The sequence below is a fragment of the Quercus lobata genome, chromosome 4 (genome assembly GCF_001633185.2).
Source record: "Quercus lobata isolate SW786 chromosome 4, ValleyOak3.0 Primary Assembly, whole genome shotgun sequence".
NCBI lineage: Eukaryota > Viridiplantae > Streptophyta > Magnoliopsida > Fagales > Fagaceae > Quercus > Quercus lobata.
In genome coordinates, this window is record NC_044907.1 from 92488025 (window position 1) to 92507453 (window position 19429).

The 19429-nt window shown below is 34.7% G+C and overlaps 2 protein-coding genes across 3 annotated transcripts in view; both read left to right on the forward strand.

Annotated features, from left to right (window-relative positions):
- The window catches only part of LOC115983275 (metal tolerance protein 10-like), a 98509-nt gene that overhangs the window by 12285 nt on the left and 66795 nt on the right, over positions 1 to 19429 (forward strand). The window lies entirely within an intron of this gene.
- Positions 9431 to 14130, forward strand: LOC115983276 (metal tolerance protein 10-like). Of its 2 annotated transcripts, none has more exons than XM_031105925.1 (7): positions 9431 to 9568; positions 9765 to 10023; positions 11259 to 11371; positions 11615 to 11860; positions 12611 to 12691; positions 13022 to 13252; positions 13560 to 14130. In XM_031105925.1, exons 2-7 carry the CDS (start codon positions 9837 to 9839, stop codon positions 13902 to 13904), a joined length of 1203 nt encoding a protein of 400 aa, XP_030961785.1. In that variant the 5' UTR covers positions 9431 to 9568; positions 9765 to 9836; the 3' UTR covers positions 13905 to 14130. The 2 variants fall into 2 exon arrangements, with proteins under 2 accessions (XP_030961785.1, XP_030961786.1); XM_031105926.1 differs by having other exon boundaries at positions 9431 to 9554.

Here is a 19429-nt window from a genome sequence, read left to right on the forward strand (position 1 = left end):
CCAATAAAAGTTGTAATTATAGAATAACTCTTTATCTAATTCTTACAAGGCGAGATATTGTCGTATGAATTAGAAATCACTAGGAAAATGCTTGCTTTCTTTTAAAAACAGTGAGTTATAGGAAAGTGTTTAGTAAACCACAAAATCAAGCTAGCTGACAATAAAATACATATTGTCGCAGCAAACTACATCCCTTCCAAACTCAAAATTTTAAAACACACATCCCTTCCAAGATTAATTTTTTTATTTATTTTAATTTTAGTTTTCTCATATGCATGTTATCACAACAAACTAGTTTTAACTAGCAAAAATATCATATGCTCTGGCCTACTTTGTGGAATCCAGCTTTCAAATAGTCTATTGAATCACTATTCTCTTTATATGTAGTTTTTGTTTTTTTGCTGACTTCTTTTTTATGAAGATGATAGTGTGAGATTATGTCACACATACTTATCTCTAAACATCTCTTCAAACTTTAAAGTTCTTAAGGCACCAATAGGATTTTAAAGTTTGGAGAATCATTGTTGATAAAGGGTGCCTTTCATTGTCTATTGAGAACAGAGAATTATTGATGCCAGCTTATAAATCATTTAGATACTTTGAAGTAGGATTTTTGCTTATAAAACATGTTACACGTGCTATATATATATATGTACAGAAAACTCTCACATATGAACTATGCATGTATAACACAAACTTACAGTATAATTCACTTGAAACGCCATGCTACTAATGATTTTCAGCATCAAAATTGGGTTCAGCGGGCTTCTGTGGCAGCAGTGGTAGCAATCTTTGTGGCACTCTAGTCTTGCGTGCACCATTTTGTCGCAAGGTTCGAAGTGCATTTGCAACAAACCTTGATGCATAAATAGTAGCACCAAGACTTGGCGAGGTCCCAGCTTCATTTGCCAAAGCATCTTGCAGTCTGTCTTCTACTTCATGCAAAGACTTATCAAGCTTTCTCTTACAATACCGGTGCCAAGCTACTTGGATAAAACAGGCTCCCCACGGACTCCATTGTAGGGAGTAGAACCTGGAAGTCATCATCACAAAAATGCATTATGAGGGCTAATCAAAACACTCATCAGAGTTAGTAGCATCAATGCTCCATCCTAACAATACCAAAAAGCAAGGCAAGCCTAAAATGTTGCTTCAAGTTAATTCTATTAAAGAAAAAAACAATGTGACTTGCTTTTATGTAAGGAAAACCTATCAAATCTATATATTTTAATTGGATGATTAGATTATACTATTCTAAAATTGAAGCGAAAATTGATGGCCCTCAATTCTTGCACGATGTGCGGTGTAATTTATTATTAGTTTTTTCTAATATTTCAATAAGTTTGTCAAGAATATTGTTGGTTAATTGGTTGGCACCTCAATTTCCAATAGAGATATTTATGATTCATATCTCCAAACTATCGATGTATAAAATAAATTTTGAATAAATTTCCTTGTAAAAAATTGTAGTCTTTAGTTATTTTATAGACAAAATAGAAATCATACTATATATATATATGTGTGTTCAAATTGAAAATTACATGATATAGTGGTTAATATAGATTAGCATGTTTCATGCCTACTAAAAAAATGCATATATCCTTCAATTATTGTTTCTCATATAAATGTAGAAAAATTATATTAAACACACACACATATATATACTAGTCGCTAACCCGTGCGATGCACAGGAATAGATTTTGGATAAGTTTTAGGGAAAAAAATCATTATTTTTGAGTTGGATTACCAAGCAAAAATGCATAAATTTTTTTTAAAAATATATATATATATATTGAAAGAAATAGCTCAAAGTTTTATTAGTTAGACAAAAGAAAGAAATGTTGTTTTATTTATTAGTTTTTTATGGGAAGGAATAAGAGAGAGAATGTTGAATCTCTAATTTAATTTGTGTTGTATATATAGGTATATAAAATATATATTGTAATATATATACTAAAAGGTGCTTATTGAAATGTCATAACTCTTAGTATTAGATATACCAAAAGGTGCATATTGAATGAAAATGTACTTATTAACTAAAAATGTGTTTATTGAATGAAAGGTACCTTTGTAAATAAGTATGGAATGGTGTTTGTAAACCAAGCACCTTCCCAAAAGCTTCATTTTTCACTTTTGCAAAAGTATACCACTACCCACGGGACTATTTCAAGAGAGTCAACACTGAATAGAAACACATTTTGATAATACCTTTGAATTGTTTTGAAGTAACCGCTAATTTTATATATAAATAAATAGATATAAATATTTATTTATGCATTTATGTGTTTATTAGGCAAAACTTAAATAAATTGTTAAAAACTTTAAGATTTATTATACTTGATATACTTCAATATTATCAATAAAAATTTATGTACAATTGTAATTATTATCATTATAAACCAAAAGGCTAAAAGCACTTGTTTCCAGATGCTATTAACATCGGTAATGTGCAAAAAATTGAATTAGAATCAATTCACATGGTGTGTCAAACAAGTATGGGCACGTTTAACAAAACATCATACTAAAAAAGTTAAAAAGGAAACCCAAACTACACATCTGGGTAAAGCAACACAAAGAGGAAGAAAAAAAAAGAAAGAAGAAGAAGAAGGCGGGACGATGTCAAGTTACCAGTATTAAAAATTCCATCTCTTTCTCACTGTATCTTCTGTAACTATCTCTTCTTGCCTCTTTATTTTTCTTTTTCTTTTCTGCACAATTAAATCCTTTGTTATCCCTCTCTTGTAGTAGTGCTCTTTTCTACATTGATCCTTCTCTTGTAGTATTGTTCTTTGTTATCCTTCTCTTGTGTTCTCTTCAATTAGATAAGCCATTCGGTAATGGAAGTTGTGGAGATTTGTGGTTTGGAGTAAATTGGCCTTGGACTACCAAAGAAATGTTTCAAAGTTGTGGACAGAAAAATAATTTCAGAGAGAGTGAGAGGGAGAGAAGAGCGTACTTTTTGTGGGTATGGTGGGTTTTGATTGAGGAATTTGTGTTTTTGATGGAAGAAGCTGTGTGTCTTTGGATGGAAGGTGGGCTTTGCTTGGGGGAGAAAAGTTTATTGGGTTTCGTGGGACTGAGGAAGGAGGATTGGGGGAGAAAATTTTATCGGGTTTTTGAAAAGCTTTATTTTGCTTTTATGTTTTTTTTTAAAAAAATATTGTGTTAATGTGGAAAATTGTGAGAACTTTAGAAGCTTCAGTTTTATATAGATATATCGATTACATGTGACCGAAAGGAGTTAGAAAATTTAAAGGACTTAGATTTATTTAAGTGAATTCACAAATATTTCATTTTTTTATGGCTCTTGTGTCAATTGTTGTCGAAGCAACTAAACATGAGTAAGAATGTCATATTCTAAATTTATTATTATTATTCCAACTAAAAATTTTCTCTTAGATAGAATTTATAAAAATAATCATATAAATTTATTTGATATAAATAATTAATGCATAACTATAGATAATTAATATAAGCATTTACTCTATTGGCTAATTTAATGAACTAATTTTTTGATATAAATGCAAACTTTGTTGATTTAGAACCCTAAATAAAGAGAACTTCAAAGAATGCTCTACATGGCACAACCTCATACTTTCTAACATGAGGTCTCTGCTTATATATATATATATATATATATATATATATTGAATATTGATTTGACATTTGCATAAATTACATGTTAACTAAAAATAAGTTCTGACGTTAGATAAACCACATAAAATTTTACTACGTAGCCTCTATAAACTTATATACATATACACTCACACACACACACACACACACACACACACACATATATATATATATATATATCAAATTTACTTATTTAGTTATTGACATGATATTCACTCCAACAATTAGAGCTGTAAAAGCTGTTCAATATGTCGTTTTTACCGAGCTCGATCTAGCGAGTGGGTTAGGCAAATTTGGGCATAGAATCAATTACATTTTGAGTGAAAAGGCGTAGTTAACTTTTCACTCATTTAAAAAAAAAAAAAATTATATTGTAAATATATAAAATAAATTGCAAAATAGTCGGCCTCCTTGTTTGGTATATATCGGCATTTAAAAAAGGAAAACTAATGTATGCCTTGGGAAATATGTTAGTAAAAAATTTTAAGAAATTTATTATGAAAAAAGAAAATATAAATTTTTTAATAATTTTTTCAATTTTTCATTAACAATTTATTAAAATAGACTATTAATGTATGCCCGTTAAACGAACTCTAAAAAAAATGCAATTGATGCTGAGGGTTATTTATTTATTTATTTATGTTTTAAGGTGGGAATTGATGCCTTTTGAGTTGGTCTTTAACAAACGACATCAACAGTCAACCACGTCATGAATTAGTATCTACTGTCGGTTAGTTAGGCTTGACAAGGTTCCTCCGGCAAAGCCCAACAATTGTCATATATAAAAAATTGTGGGGCCAGAGAATTTGTGGTCCTGGCCCACTTTTTATTAGAGCCCAAGGCCCGCGTTGAGGAGAGTAATTGCCGAGAACAAGCAGCAGAAGTCCAAATGGCCTAGAGGTGCAGCCGAGAATGGCCCTATCCTCGGCATCCCAAGGCCTAAAAGGGAAAAACGACATGTTATCAAAGGCAGCTTCCAAAGTGCTCCCAAAAGAAAAGGCGAGTAGAATGGGACTCTCATGGGGGTACAGTGTGGGAGTGGCTTAAGGAAAAGACGTCACCTCCGCATTGAATGCGCCAACAAACGTCCTGGCCACATTGATGGGAAAAGAACCTTGAATAGTGTGACTTCAGTTATTACAACTAACAGAAAGTGGGGGGAGGCAGCTAATGGGACAAACACTCGAGTAGTTACCTGCCTGATCGACAGATGGAAGGTCAGGATCAACTAAGAAGGACTATATAATGTAAGGATTCATGCACCAAAAAAAAAGGGGCTGAAACAATTGCACCAAAAAAGTGAAAGGAATAATAAGAACATTAAGCTCAATGGAGAAGGTCCATGGACAAACTTAGTTCACCTCTATGCGTCCACCATGAACACCATGACTAACCACTATCCGGTGACCAAGGCTTAGCCTTTCAGCCCATTGTTTACAAAATTTATTGTTTGGGTCTTTAACGTTCGAACCCAACACCAATTTGGGATCGTTACAAATTGAGTCCTTACAATTGACACCGTCTATGGGAAGGGCTTGTGTGTTGGCACAAGCGGTGGTAGGATCAAGCTCCTGTCAAATAAGGGTCTGCGAAAGCCCCTCTATCATGACCAGCAGCCCGCCGTTGTTGCCCTAATATAAAGTTCCACTAGGGGCTATACTTCGAAGCGCCAGTGGCACAGGCAGTTCTAGGGGCTTCCAACATCATGTCAACGCCCCACACCTTGGTTGAGGGGCTAATCCTTGAAACTTAAAGAAAATATAAGTTTTGGACAGAACCAAAGTCTTGCATGGTTCTCGAACTCAAACCTATGGGAAAACCAACTACTTTAAAGAAAACATAAGTTTTGGACAGAACCAAGGTCTTGTATGGTCCTCGGACTCAAACTTCTGGGGAAACCAACTACTTTAAGAAACTATAAGTTTTGGACAGAACTAAGGTCTTGTATGGTCCTCGGACTCAAACCTGTGGGGAAACCAACTACTTTGAGAAAAGCTATAAGTTTTGGAGAAAACCAAGGTCTTGCATGGTTTTCAGACTCAAACCTATGGGGAAACCAACTACTTAAAGAGAAACTATAAGTTTTGGATAGAACTAAGGTCTTGTATGGTTCTCAGACTCAAACCTATGGGGGAAATCAACTACTTTAAAGAAAATATAAGTTTTGGACAGAACCAAGGTCTTGTATGGTCCTCGGACTCAAACCTATGGGAAAACCAACTACTTTAAGAAACTACAAGTTTTGGACAGAACCAAGGTCTTGTATGGTCCTCGGACTCAAACTTATGGAGAAACCAACTACTTTAAACAAAAACTATAAGTGTTGGATAGAATTAAAGTATTGCATGGTCCTCGGACTCAAACCTATGGGGAAACCAACTACCTTAAGCAAAAACTATAAGTTTTGGACAGAACCAAGTTATTGCATGTTCTTCAGACTCAAACCTATAGGGAAACCAATCGGACTCAAACCTATAGGGGCTATGAATACTGTCAGGAACGTGGCAAAGCCTCCTAGTGCTCGGCGATCCTCTCAGATGGTTCATTTTAGGTGACCCATCCTCGGGTGATCACCTCATATGCAATACAGAGCATTCAGCGGTTATTTCGGTCAGTCTCATATGGCTAACCTACTTCAAGTCGGCATTATTGTGTCTGTCAGTTTTAATAAGTTCAAAGTGATAGCTTTTTGTTAACAAGGGTTTCGGCCCTAAGTATTGTTTAAAAAAAAAAAAAAAAAGAATGCCAACACATCCATTCACAAAATAATTATGGAAGAAATGAAAGAACACGCAAAATGAGATAAAGTCATCTTTTATTAGACAAAGAAGTAGTACAGCGTATAATAAAGGGCTTAAACAAGCCTATACCAGAAGCTAAATACAGAAGTAAAAAGAAAAGCAAAAAGAAAAAGAATACAGGGAAATGATAAATCCTTCAAAATTTTGCCCTAACAGCAACTAAGCGCGTCAGGATGGCACCAGTGATGGAAGAGAAGAAGAAGCAGAGGCACCTGGGTGGCACCAGTGATGGAAGAGAAGAAGAAGCGAAGGCACCTAAGTGGCCTTAGTGATGGAAGAGAGGAAGAAGCAGTTGAGCCTGACCCCCGTACCAGCTCTGACTGCAATCAAGCAGGTATCATATTAGCAGCACTCAAGAGAGAGCGGATGGTACTGACGATGAGAAACCTCAGTGCTGTCGTACCAAAAATCTGATGCGACCTCCACTTGCTTCGGATTTTGGCTGAAGGAAGAAGAGGCTCCTTTCTTGCCTTGGCAAGAGGAAGAAGTGTCTTGAGTCTTTGTCTCCCTTGTCCTGACCGGGCCATCTCGAGTCTCGGGGAAATCCAATGCTTCTGAAGAGGGTGTGGTCCCTTTGCCCTCATCCCAGACTTGACCATATCACTCCCTAGGGCTCAGTCACAACTGGAAAGTTAGGGATTTGGAAGGCTTAAAGGGTCTGTGAATAAAGAAAATGACCTCCCACCGCGCTTCTTATATGGGGGACAAGCCTGGTGGCATTTACTTTGTACAAATCTCTAAGAAAAGCTACAAATGAGATAAGTCCCACCAACTCCCAATGCCGTCTTCAACCATTGGATTTGCATCACCTTGTAAAGGGAACTTATTAAAGATGCGTCTCGTGCACCGAAATGGTAAGAACGCGGCGTGAGTAAAGCTAAGGGAATATCTCATAACCAAGAGCATGTCCCAAGCAAATGAAGAGGCACTGGCGTTGATGAAGGACGAGGCTTGGCAAGCCGTGACATAGGCCCGACGTCACTAAAACCCTCCTCTCCGTTCGAGGGACCGGATAGCAGGATTTTGAGGGGCTATTGTGGGGCTAGAGAATTTGTGATCCCGGCCCACTTTCCGTTAGGGCCCAAGGCCTGCGCCGAGAAGAGTAGTTGTCAAGGACAAGTAGCGAAAGTCCAAATAGCCTAGAGGTGCAGCCGAGGATGACCCTGTCCTCGGCATCCCAAGGCCTAAAAGGGAAGAACGACACGTCATCAAAGGCAACTTCCAAAGCGCTCCCAAAAGAAAAGGCGAGTAGAATGGGACTCGCATGGGGGTACAGTGTGGAAGTGGTTCAAGGAAAAGACGTCACCTTCGCATTGAATGCGCCAACTGGCCACATTGATAGGAAAAGACCCTTGAATAGTGTGGTTTCAGTTATTGCAACTAACAGAAAGTAGGGGGAGGTAGCTAATGGGACAGACACTTGAGTAGTTACCTGCCTGATCGACAGATGGAAGGTCAGGATCAACTGAGAAGGGCTATATAATGTAAGGATTCATGCGCCAAAAAAGAGGGGGCTGAAACAATTGTACCCAAAAAGTGAAAGGAATAATAAGAACATTAAGCTCAATGGAGAAGGTCCATGGACAAACTTAGTTCACCTTTGGGCGTCCACCATAAACACCATGACTAACCACTGTCCGGTGACCAAGGCCTAGCCTTTCAGCCCACTGTCTACAAAATTTATTGTTTAGGCCTTCAATGTTCGAACCCAACACCAATTTGGAATTGTTACAAATTGAGTCCTTACAAAAATAATAAAGAAAAAACAATTGTCATATAAAACTTAATTAATATTAACTTTTAATAATAAAATAAAATTGATTGTACTTTTAGTATTCTCTCGTCCCCACATCATATATATCAATTTGTAAACTTGAAAAAAAAAAAAAATCAACAATACATATGTAAAGACAAAGCCACTATGAGACACCCCCACCAATTTTTTTTCTTAATAATACATATACAAGCAAGGTTTCTTTTTAATTAATTACTTTTATTATTTTAAAATAGAAACTAAAATATTAATTTTTAGCATACTTAATTAAACTTTACTTACTTAAACTTTAAGCTTAAGTTGGTATGCTAAAAATTTGGTGGAGATCTCATCAGATTTGATGAGATTTCACAAGATTAAGTGAAACATCTATTGGATTTGAAGATATTTTTAGTTGTTTCTTCGCTGTTGACGGTTTTTACCAGTTTGATTTGATTCTCTCTTCGACCGATGGCAGGTTTGAAGTTTCTCCACCCTATTTGGTCAAGTTGGTTGCAGGTTGGGCATAAACCTAATTAACTTGTGGACACCCTTAGTGTTAAGCATCCCAAGAAGTATAGTCAACTTATTCTTAAACCACTATACCTAGAGATCCTTAATGTTATTGATAATATTGGTTCCTTCTCCTCTCCCTCTCTCTCTCTCTCTTTTTGAAATTAATTTTTTAAAAGAATGAAGAATATTTTTTTGATCAACCTCAGTAATATTTTTGTTTTCTTGATTTGATTGAAAACGCCTAAACTCTAGGATTTAAAAAATAGATTAATCATGTTTATATATTATGGGTGTTGATATAACAAAGAGAATGGAGAACATATTATGTTTTGTAAATCATCTTTTCTTTTTCTTTTTCTTTTTTCGTATGCCTTTCTTTCATGTCAAATTGTTTGGTTTTTGCATCTTCTCAAAAGTTAGATTTTTTTTTTTTTCCTTATAGTCATATTATAATTTCTCATTTTTTTTTATGGTTCTTAATGTTTTTTTTTTTTTTTTCCAAAATTATTTTCTTTTTTATTTAAAAAAAAAATGGTATATCATATGTATGAAATTATCGAAATACATTAAAAAGTATGTGAGAAAATTTGTTGAAAAATAAAATGCATGTTTTGGTTGATCCACCTTTCCCGCTATGCTTCGTACAAACTTCCCTCACCCTTAAAAGAATCCGGTTTTTCTTCGCCCCTAGGAAGCTATGATAGCAATATTAATATGTATACGAGTCAAGATATGAACTCGACCTACCGAAAGGAAAAACTCTATTATGCACCCAAACCTTTATACGTGGAAGTTGCTTTTAGCTTTGCATTAATTGTTCTAGGAAATTTCTTTGCAAGTTCGAAGATGTCAACAAACAACTGTGATAACTTTAACTTTATAGTCTTATTCCTCTCTCTTTTATGCTATTCTTTTCTTTTATTATGATCCATCCAGTCCATTTCTTTAGAAATTCTGAGTCTTTGCAGTGAAGACTTATTAGTGGTACGGAAAAGTACTAGATCTTGTTATACATAATATATTATTTATCAAAGACTTTGCCATGTTTATGTTTTCAGCTTTTCATTAGCAAAAGCTCAAGCTCAACATAGAAGGCCACACAGTCTTGTTTGAGAGAGAGAGAGCTCATCATGGAAGTGACCCATGAGAGCAGAAGAGAGAATTTGGTGCCACAAGATGTTGAATCAGCATCGAGAAGTGAAATGTCATCTGGGTCTTGGAGGCTGAGTGTGCGAGAGTTTCCAGCACTTAGTGAAAGTAGAGGTGGTGATCATCAGCATGGTTTCTTCACTCTCAGCAGCTTTCTTCATGCCCCAAGTAAGTATTCTTTCATGAACATACATATATTGCATATACACAATTCTTTACTCATATAATTTAGCTCAATCATGTGGTTGTTTTGACCAATTAGCCATATAATTGAATTTAATGGTACTTGAAAAAAGAAAAAAAGATAAAGATAAAACCTTATCTATCAATATATATGTATGTACGGATGTTAGCATGAATTATATTATATAATATGATATTATGTTAAAGTTATGATGCACCTACAGTTTAATAATGACCAGGAAATGCCAATACTAGAATGAATTTTTTTTTTATTTAATTCCGTAAATCTTTCTTTTCTTAGCAAGATTCAAGAACTATTTACCATAAAAATAAAAAAGGACACAGATGTTCTTTGTTAATGTAAAATATGTAATCTGATTTTGCGCTTCATATCTGAGTTGACTCACTCAGCTGAGTTACTACACATACGTTGGCTTGATAACTGAGTTGACTCAGACGAGTTACTAATTTCTTTGTAAAAAGTACAACCTTCAAAGATGTGCTTTTATTTTCGGTGTATAATTTGATTTTTAGCTGGGTAACTGAGTTGACTCGGCCAAGTTACTGATTTCTTTCTACAAATTTCAAAGCTTTTTTTTTACTATTTTTATTTTTTCAAGCTTATAATCTGATTTTGGGCTTAACAACTAAGTTGACTCAACCGAGTTATTGATCCAATGGTTTGTTACTTTATTTTGTGAAAAAAAGGGGCAATTATTGACATTCTATTGATGGATATGAATTGATTGTTGAATTTGACATCCCAACTTTGTTACCGCAACAACCAAACAAGAAATTAATAGCTGGAGAAAAAATATAATCCATTGATCTTTTGGCCTTGAATTTTGAAGAGAATTTATTCTTGTTAGATGCTTTTTGGAAACTCTCAATTACCAGCAAGGGACATCTTATAATTCTTGCACTTAAAATTTGTGAATTATGGAGTCATAAGGCTTTAAGGAATAACTCCTTTCACATTCTTTGGAGATGATACATAAAGAAACTATAGACTTCACATATATATGGCCTTTCATGTTATGCTTGGAGTTCTAATAGCATAATTATCCGACGGATTGTTACTCTTTAACATACTTGAATGATATTAGGTTCTTTTGGAAAATGAAACATCAATATTTGATGACTTTGAATGCTTTCAATTACCTTCTTATTCATGACTAGTGATGAACATAATGCGAAAGTTGGTACTTTTGACTGTATAGGGAAACGAAGAAAGGTTTCTGATTATTATAAGAAACAAGAAAGACTCCTTGAAGGGTTTACTGAGATTGAGACCATGGCTGAAAATGGTGGTATGCCTGGAAGTCTAACAGAGGTTGGTTGTGTTCAACTTGATGATTTTGAATGACAACTTGTGGAACAAAGTAGGAGAATAATTTCTCATTTTTGACCATATGAAATAGTTAATGAAAAGTTCAATCTTCCATTATATACCACCTGGTGAGCAAGCACCCCCCCCCCCCCCCCCCCCACACAACAACTTACACACAAACCAAAAAGAAAAAGAAAAACCCATACTATTTTCATTGTTAATCGTTTTGCAAATTATTATTCTCAGGATGAGATGCAGCAGCTTGCGAAGAGTGAGAGGATGGCTATCTATTTGTCAAACATAGCTAACATTGTGCTCTTTGTGGCAAAACTCTATGTTTCTATTCAAAGCAGATCATTGGCGGTTATTGCCTCAACATTGGATTCACTCTTAGACCTCTTGTCAGGGTTTATATTGTGGTTCACAGCCCATGCCATGAGAAACCCAAACCAGTATCGTTATCCAATTGGAAAAAACCGTATGCAGCCAGTGGTCAGTCATCCAATCAAATAATTCTTTGAAAACTCAGATTCTGATGGATTGAAGTTGTTGAAGCTGATAATCAGCATTCATATGTGTACTTGGTTTGTGTTGCATCTGTGGATCATTTGGTTGCTTAGAAGTTGGTGGAGTGAAAATTATTCATCTTATACTAATTAAAAAAGTTAACCCCAAAGAAGTCCGGATTTTATGTTTTTATTTTCTATTTCATGTTTTCATCAATCCTTTCTGCAATCAGTGAGAGAAATAAACTGATATGCTATTCCATCATTGCTTCTATTGGCTCAGCTATGTTTTATTCCACAAATGCTAGAGGCAAAGGCAATAGATAGACATTTCATGATGTCATGCCACAGTTTATTCTATTACAAGAAGTTTGATGTTAATGCAATACAAGACTAAATATTTCATCAGGTCCATGCTTTAGGCTCTCATTTTGTTATCGAAATGTTGAGCTTAGGGTCTACTGAGTTTATAAACAAGTAGCATTGATTTTGGGAAAAAAAATTTAATTAGAAACTGCATTGAATAGACACAATATAGTCTTAGGAATAAAAAACTTCAGGGATCAAATGGAAAAGTAATCAAACAATCTACTCTTGGGAATAAATAGTATTGGTTTTGACTCTTGAGCATAGAATTTTGAGTTTAGTTTCAAGAGAGATTATGACTTAAAGGGATGTGGACCCAACTTATTCTTTAATGCAACAAATGTTTTACTAATTTAGCTTGAGATTGCAGGGAATCATTGTTTTTGCTTCGGTAATGGCAACTCTTGGATTACAAATTCTGCTTGAGTCTGGTCGACAATTCATGGCGAAGGTATGCGGTTTTTATTTCACATGCTCCAATCTAAGTTAAGGATGTAGATGGCAGTGAGCGTGGCTAGACACAGACATATTTTAATCAAAGTTGGCTTTGAGAAGGATTTCAAATCAGCTCCCTTCTTAATGTATGAGGTTCAGTGTGACCTTGGTTCTTGGTACTTCGTGAAAAGCTACTACCTAAATGTATGAGATCCTTGTTAGATCACATTCTGAGTTGGTGGATGCAAAATTTGAACATGACTGTTCTAAATTTTCATTTTCTGTAGTCATTTACTGTATCAGCGAGTCCTTTAATATTGTTTTTCGTTTTTTGTGTTGATTACAGACCCAGCCTGAAAGGGATCCTGAGAAGGAGAAATGGATGATTGGGATAATGGTCTGTGTAACCATAGTGAAGTTTATGCTTGTGGTCTATTGTCGAAGGTTTAAAAATGATATCATTAGAGCCTATGCTCAAGATCATTTTTTCGACGTTATTACTAATTCAATTGGTTTGGCAGCAGCCATCTTGGCCATTCGATATTATTGGTGGATTGATCCTACTGGAGCTGTTATGGTGAGTTCATAAGCAGCTCCTTTTTCCTCTTCTTGTTTACTATTCTTTCGATAATTGGGTTCATTTGTTGTTTTTATTCATCCAAAAGTAATAATGATAATTGAATTCAGCTACTTTGCAAGTCATTAGTTTCTTTTCTTTTCCTAAAATTATCAAAATAACTAGCAGCCATGTTTTGCGTGTCCAAATATTGGCATTCACTCTATATCTCTCATGTTTTAAGTGAAATGCCCACTATTTGTGATTGGCTTCTTGGAGTTGGTCTTAATCTATCTTTTCATAATGATTTGTTGAACCTGTGATGCAGATAGCACTATATACAATGAATACATGGACGAAGATAGTCATTGAGAATGTCTGGGCACTGATTGGAAGGACAGCACCGCCTGAATTTTTGGCAAAGCTAACATATCTGATATGGAACCACCATGAAGATATCAAGCACATTGACACAGTAAGAGCATACACTTTTGGTTCAAATTATTTTGTGGAGGTTGACATAGTTTTGCCACAAGACATGCTTTTGAACAAAGCTCATGATATTGGTGAGTCGCTGCAAGAAAAACTTGAGCAACTCCCTGAAATTGAGCGAGCTTTTGTACATATAGATTTTGAGTATTCTCATAGGCCTGAACACAAGATTGGGGTTTGATGACAATGATGATGATGACAGCAGTAACGATCAGAGCTAAGCCTTTCCAGAGTAAAAGGGTGAGTTGCTGATTTAGTTAATATGTGATGTGATTCTATTGTAACCAGTTGTGAACCTGCGCAATGTGCGAGTAAGTACCAACTTATAAAATAGATTTTGACAAACTTTATCTTTTGAAGTTTTCATTATCTTACCGGTTGTGTTAGTGAAACTCTCCTGTATTAAAACAAAAATAAAAAGAAATAAACATACCATTCTATTCAGAGAAAAAAAGTAATCTTATTACTCTCAAGTTTTACAAATGAGACACTTCATCAAATACATGTTCAATAGTGATGACACAAGCGCATTGAAAAAATAAGTGAATATTTCCCAAAATTCACTTCCAAAAACACTCCTTGCTGTTTTTAGATGAAACATGCCTACAAGTATCATTATTGGTTTCTTCTTTCTAGAAGAAATTTCAAGAATCGGCAGATACATAACTTCCAATAGCAGCACGCAACTAGTTATTCTATCCTCTTGTTGTTAAGTACCATTTGAGTGGATGCTCTTCTTACTATATGCAATCGGTTTGAATCCAATATCTAATGGGTATTTGTGACCTGACAAAGCATCAAAGTATGTTCAAGGTCACAATGCTGACATTATATTCGGCATATCAACAGACTAAAACTTGATGATGCAATAGGACCCCCTAGATAAAGAAACTTCAAGTTTTGAAAAAAAAAAAAATTATTATTATTTATAGGTAACTTCAAGTTCGAAACATTGAGAATCAAATCATTATTATCTTCTTTTTCCAGAGAATCAAGGACAAATCCTAAAGGTTGACAATTCAATATATATATGAATATTGAAATACAAAAAACTATAATACTACTACCATAAATATAACGTTGTTGCAGGTCAATGTCACAAAAATAATTCATATAAAAGCTTTAGCTCAACCACGAAAGAACAGCAAACACCTGCAACCACATGATGAAAAACACATGAAAAACCCACAGACGCCTTATCTGATCGCCTAAGAACTTTTAGGGAGATTAAAATGATGCATTTCTTGAAAACTTCATATAAAGCAACTATTTGATCATACTTAAGCACCCTAGTCTTGGTCCTGATCTAGGATACTAACCCCAATGTATTTTGCTATTCATTAAATTAAAGTAAAACGAAAACAACCACTATAGAAATGCTTAGAAGAAGCACATGCCATCACCAAATTCATATGACCATCCAAAAATATAATTCAAATTCCTTTGTAGGGAAGGTGATTTGAGTGGCCGTGGACGGCGTTGATGGAAGCAGCGGGAAAGCATGAGGCTTCTGAAGCAGATGGTGTGAGGATAGAGGAAGAATAACGTGAACAAATTGAAGAATGTTACTCAACCAATAGGTACAAAAGCGAAAACTTAATAACCTCTCCGACTAAACCAGAAAAGATATTCCAAGTTTAATCCCAGAAATACACTTTCAAAGCCCTCATGTCACGAGATGGTTATAATCAGACATTTTGACAAACACCTTGCAAGCTTAGCTCAGAAAATTGAAGAAAGTAAAAGAGCTTGTTGCTCTTGAGATAAGAATAGGGAAGGAAGAAATGGGAAAGCGTTAAACGTTGCTAAGAAAAAAAAAAAAAGAAAACGTGAGGATGGTTCATACTTGAATTCAATTAGTTGGTTTTAATTTCTGGGAGAGGAAGAGAAAAAAAAAAAAAATGGAGAAGAAGAAGAAGCAGAAAAGAAAGATAGAATAAGAGAAGGGTTGAATTAATTGAAAAATGCAAAAAGAATAAAAAAGAAAAAAGAAAAAAAAGATGATATTGCCAATGATGTTAGCATTTAGTAACATTAAATATTACGCTTTTATTTTTTTTAATATTATATCGGTGTTAGATTATAGAATTTAGCATGTGGTGGCTTAACGGTGCCGCTAATCGTGAGTATCCCTCTTATTATTTAGTTGATGATGCTTTATTAGACTGTTGATTTTGTAGTAGTCTTTGATATGCAGCCATTTTTCTTTTAATGCAAGATGATAAAATTTGGATAAATTTCATTCTAGTCATTCTAATGCAGAAAACCAATTTAAAAATAACCATATTTTCTTAATACAAATGTGCTAATTCTCTTTATTTTCATACAAACCTAAAAATTGCTAAGATATAAACTAAGGCATCTCCAATTCTCTATATTTTCATACAAACCTCAAATGTGGATGCTTGTAGAGTTTTTGATGAGAGGAAAGAACGGACAATTGTATCATGGTCAGCCATGATTTCTTACAATGCTTGGACAAAGCCGAGGAAGCTTTGGGACTCTTTTCTAAGATGGTTAAAATAGGCATGAAGTCGAATGATGTAAACTTAATTGGACTATTGCATGCTTGTTGCCTTGCCACATGGGAATGATAGATAAGGGGTGTCAAATTTTCAAAAGTCACTATGCAGTAATAATGCCAGGAACACAACTTTTGCTACAATTTGCTCACATGGTAAGTCGTGAGTAGTAGAGTTGTGAACCCATATGAACCCACCACTTTTACTCCACCATTCACGACTTGTCATGTGAGCAAATTGTGGCAAAAGTTGTAGTAGAAGTTGTGGTCGTAGCAGAAGTTGTGGTCGTAGTAGAAGTTGTGGTCGTAGCATTACTCGAGATTATGGGATTGTTGGATCATTTTGGTTGTATGGTTGATCTATTTAGTTGGGCAGGCCTTCTCCAAGAGGCCTTTGAATTTATATCAAACCCAATGGGGTTGTGTGGGGAGCTTTTCTTGGTGGATGCAGAGTTCACAAAAATGTTGAACTGGCTAAAGAAGCAATCCAACACCTTTTGGAACTGAATCCATTAAATGGTGGATGCAACGTGGTTTTTATCAAACATTTATGCAGAAGCAGAACGGTGGGAAGAAATAGCAAAGATGAGAAGGTTGATGAGAGATCATGGTGTGAAGAAAGCACCTGGGGTGGAGTTCAATCACAGTAGATGGAGGGGTCATGAGTTTGTTGCTGGGGATGAGTCCCACCCTCAAGCAGAGGAAATATTCCAGACGTGGGGAAAACTACTTCAAATATTAAAGCTAAAAGGATTTGTCCCAAACACGAGGTTTTGTGCAGAACAGATTCAGATGGTGATTCAAAATAGTAAGTTAGGAACGGTTTGAAAGAATTTAGAAAAGTAACATCTCGAGTTTTTAAAACTCGAGATCCATATTAGAACTCGAGTGCTAAAGACTCGCGTTCTGAGTGGGAAAATGCCACATAGATCTCGAGTCTTTAAGACTCGAGTTTTATGCAAAAAATTTCACCTATAGTGGCATTTTTAAGCCTTACAGTGACGTTTTAAAGCCCTATAGCGGTATTTTCCTGCAAAAAATTTTTGTAAGTACCAGGTTTAGGGTGCCCTATAGTGGCGTTTTTAATCCCTATAGTGACGTTTTAAAGCCATATAGCGGCGTTTTTTGCAATTTATGAAAATCGAGTCTTTAAAACTCGATTTTCAGCGCAATTTTTTTTCTCCAAATCGAGACTTAAAAACTCGAGTTCCATCTGGAACTCGAGTTTTAGATACTCGAGATGTTATTTTTCAAAATTGTTTTGAAATATGACAATTAACTAAATTTTTTAATATTTATTGTTATTTAAAAAAAAAATTCTCCCAAACACTTCAATTGTACTTTTGGATGTAGAAGAAAAGCAAGGAGGAGAAATTGCTACATCGCTGTAGTGAAAAATTAGCACCGGCTTTTGGGTTGATGAAAATACCACCCGGAATGCCAATTAGGATCATGAAGAATCTTCATGTTTGTAAAGACTGTCATGCTGCTTTGAAACTTATCTCAAGGTTGTCAATAGAGAGATAATTGTGCGTGACAAGAACTGTTTTCATTGAATTCTCTCTCTCTCTCTCCTTTTTTTTTTTTTTTTTGGTAGTGGTTTCACTTGGTGAACTTAATGTGATTTCAATCATTTTATATCAAGCAGATTATTCTGTCACATACCAAGCCCCTTCAACCTAATGCAAATTTAACGCTTCGATCTTGGAATTTTTTTTTTTTAAAAGAGCATTTAATTACGTAAAGAATTTGCATTGAGCACACCAAACACCAAAATCATATCTCATGAGCTGTGCCAAATGTCAAAAAAGAAATGACACATGCTATAATGATGTTCTACTTTAGAAGAACAAAACTAATATGCTAGAAACCTTAAGATAGTGGTTAATAATCTATTTAAAGAAAGTTTTTATTAGAAAAGAAAAAAAAGTAATTAATGTTTTGACAACTTTTTTTCATTTCCTATAAAAGTTGTGTCAAAATTTTCCTAAAATAGATTGTTAATCATTACTTTAAGGGCACTCGTTAGCATGATCCTTATTTTATTACTTTCTCTTTCCTTTATTAATAAAGAAATAAATAAAGAATATTTAGATAAAATGGTAAAAAAAAAAAAAAATGTGATATATGGTGTATTGTAAAGTAATGTGTTAAAATAAATTAAGTAAAAAAAATTTAATAGAAAATGAATTAACTTTTTGATATATTAGAAAATAGTATTTTTTTTGGTGTGCAAGACTTACCTTTAAGATGGACGGTTTATCCCAAAATGAAGCAGAATAATTCAAATTAATGAACTCTTATGCTATGTTTTGATGTTTTAAGAGAGAGGAGAGTAGAGGGGAGTAGAAGAAGGAGAGTAGTGGAGAGGAGAATAGAGGGGAATGGTTATCCTCCACCTTGTTTGGATGTTTTTAAAATTAAATAAGGGGGAGGGGAATAATTAGTCTTTTCATTTGTAATTTTGTTAATATGGTAAGGGTAAAGTTGATAATTCATTTGGTCAAGCATTTTTATGCTCCACTCTCCCTCCAAATCTCTCCAATTTGGGAGAATTAAAAATGAGCGGTTGTAAGTAGTTCAAACCCCTCAAAACCCTTCCAAATCCCTCCCTCTCCTTCCTTAAAAAACATCTAAATAAGGTAATTAAATTACTCTCTCTCCCTCTACTCTACTCCCCCTCCTTCCCCCAACATCCAAACATAGCATTAAGCTTCATCTGCCATCTTCATCAGCATTGGAGGACTTGAAATGTCATATGTGTGCAAGAAATAGCCCTTAGTCATGGCAGTTTCCTTAATGGCCTATTTGGAAGTTTAAAAAAGGAGGGAGAGTAGAGTAAAGGGTGGGAGAGTAATTCAATTACTTTATTTGGAAGTTTTTTAAGAGAGGAGAGGGAGGGGTTTGGAAGGGTTTCAACTACCTTTAACCCCTCATTTTTAATTCCCCCAAATTGAAGAGATTTGGAAGGAGAGTAGAGTAGATAAATTATTAACCAAATGAGTTCCCCAATTTACAATTTCTAAATTAACAAAATTACAAACCAATTATATAAATAATCTTTGATTATTTAAAAAGAAATTCTTCAATATTTGCAGGATATTTTCTCCGAAAAAGTAACATTTTACCTAGAAACAAGCAGTAATTAACGAAGTCGTTGTTAATAGTACAGAAAAACAACCACA

Coding starts and splice junctions, on each gene's coding strand:
- LOC115983276 (XM_031105925.1), top strand. CDS start 9,837: ATGGAAGTGACCCATGAGAGCAGAAGAGAGAATTTGGTGCCACAAGAT. Junction 11,372..11,614: donor TGCCTGGAAGTCTAACAGAG/GTTGGTTGTGTT, acceptor TATTATTCTCAG/GATGAGATGCAGCAGCTTGC. Junction 13,253..13,559: donor ATCCTACTGGAGCTGTTATG/GTGAGTTCATAA, acceptor CCTGTGATGCAG/ATAGCACTATATACAATGAA.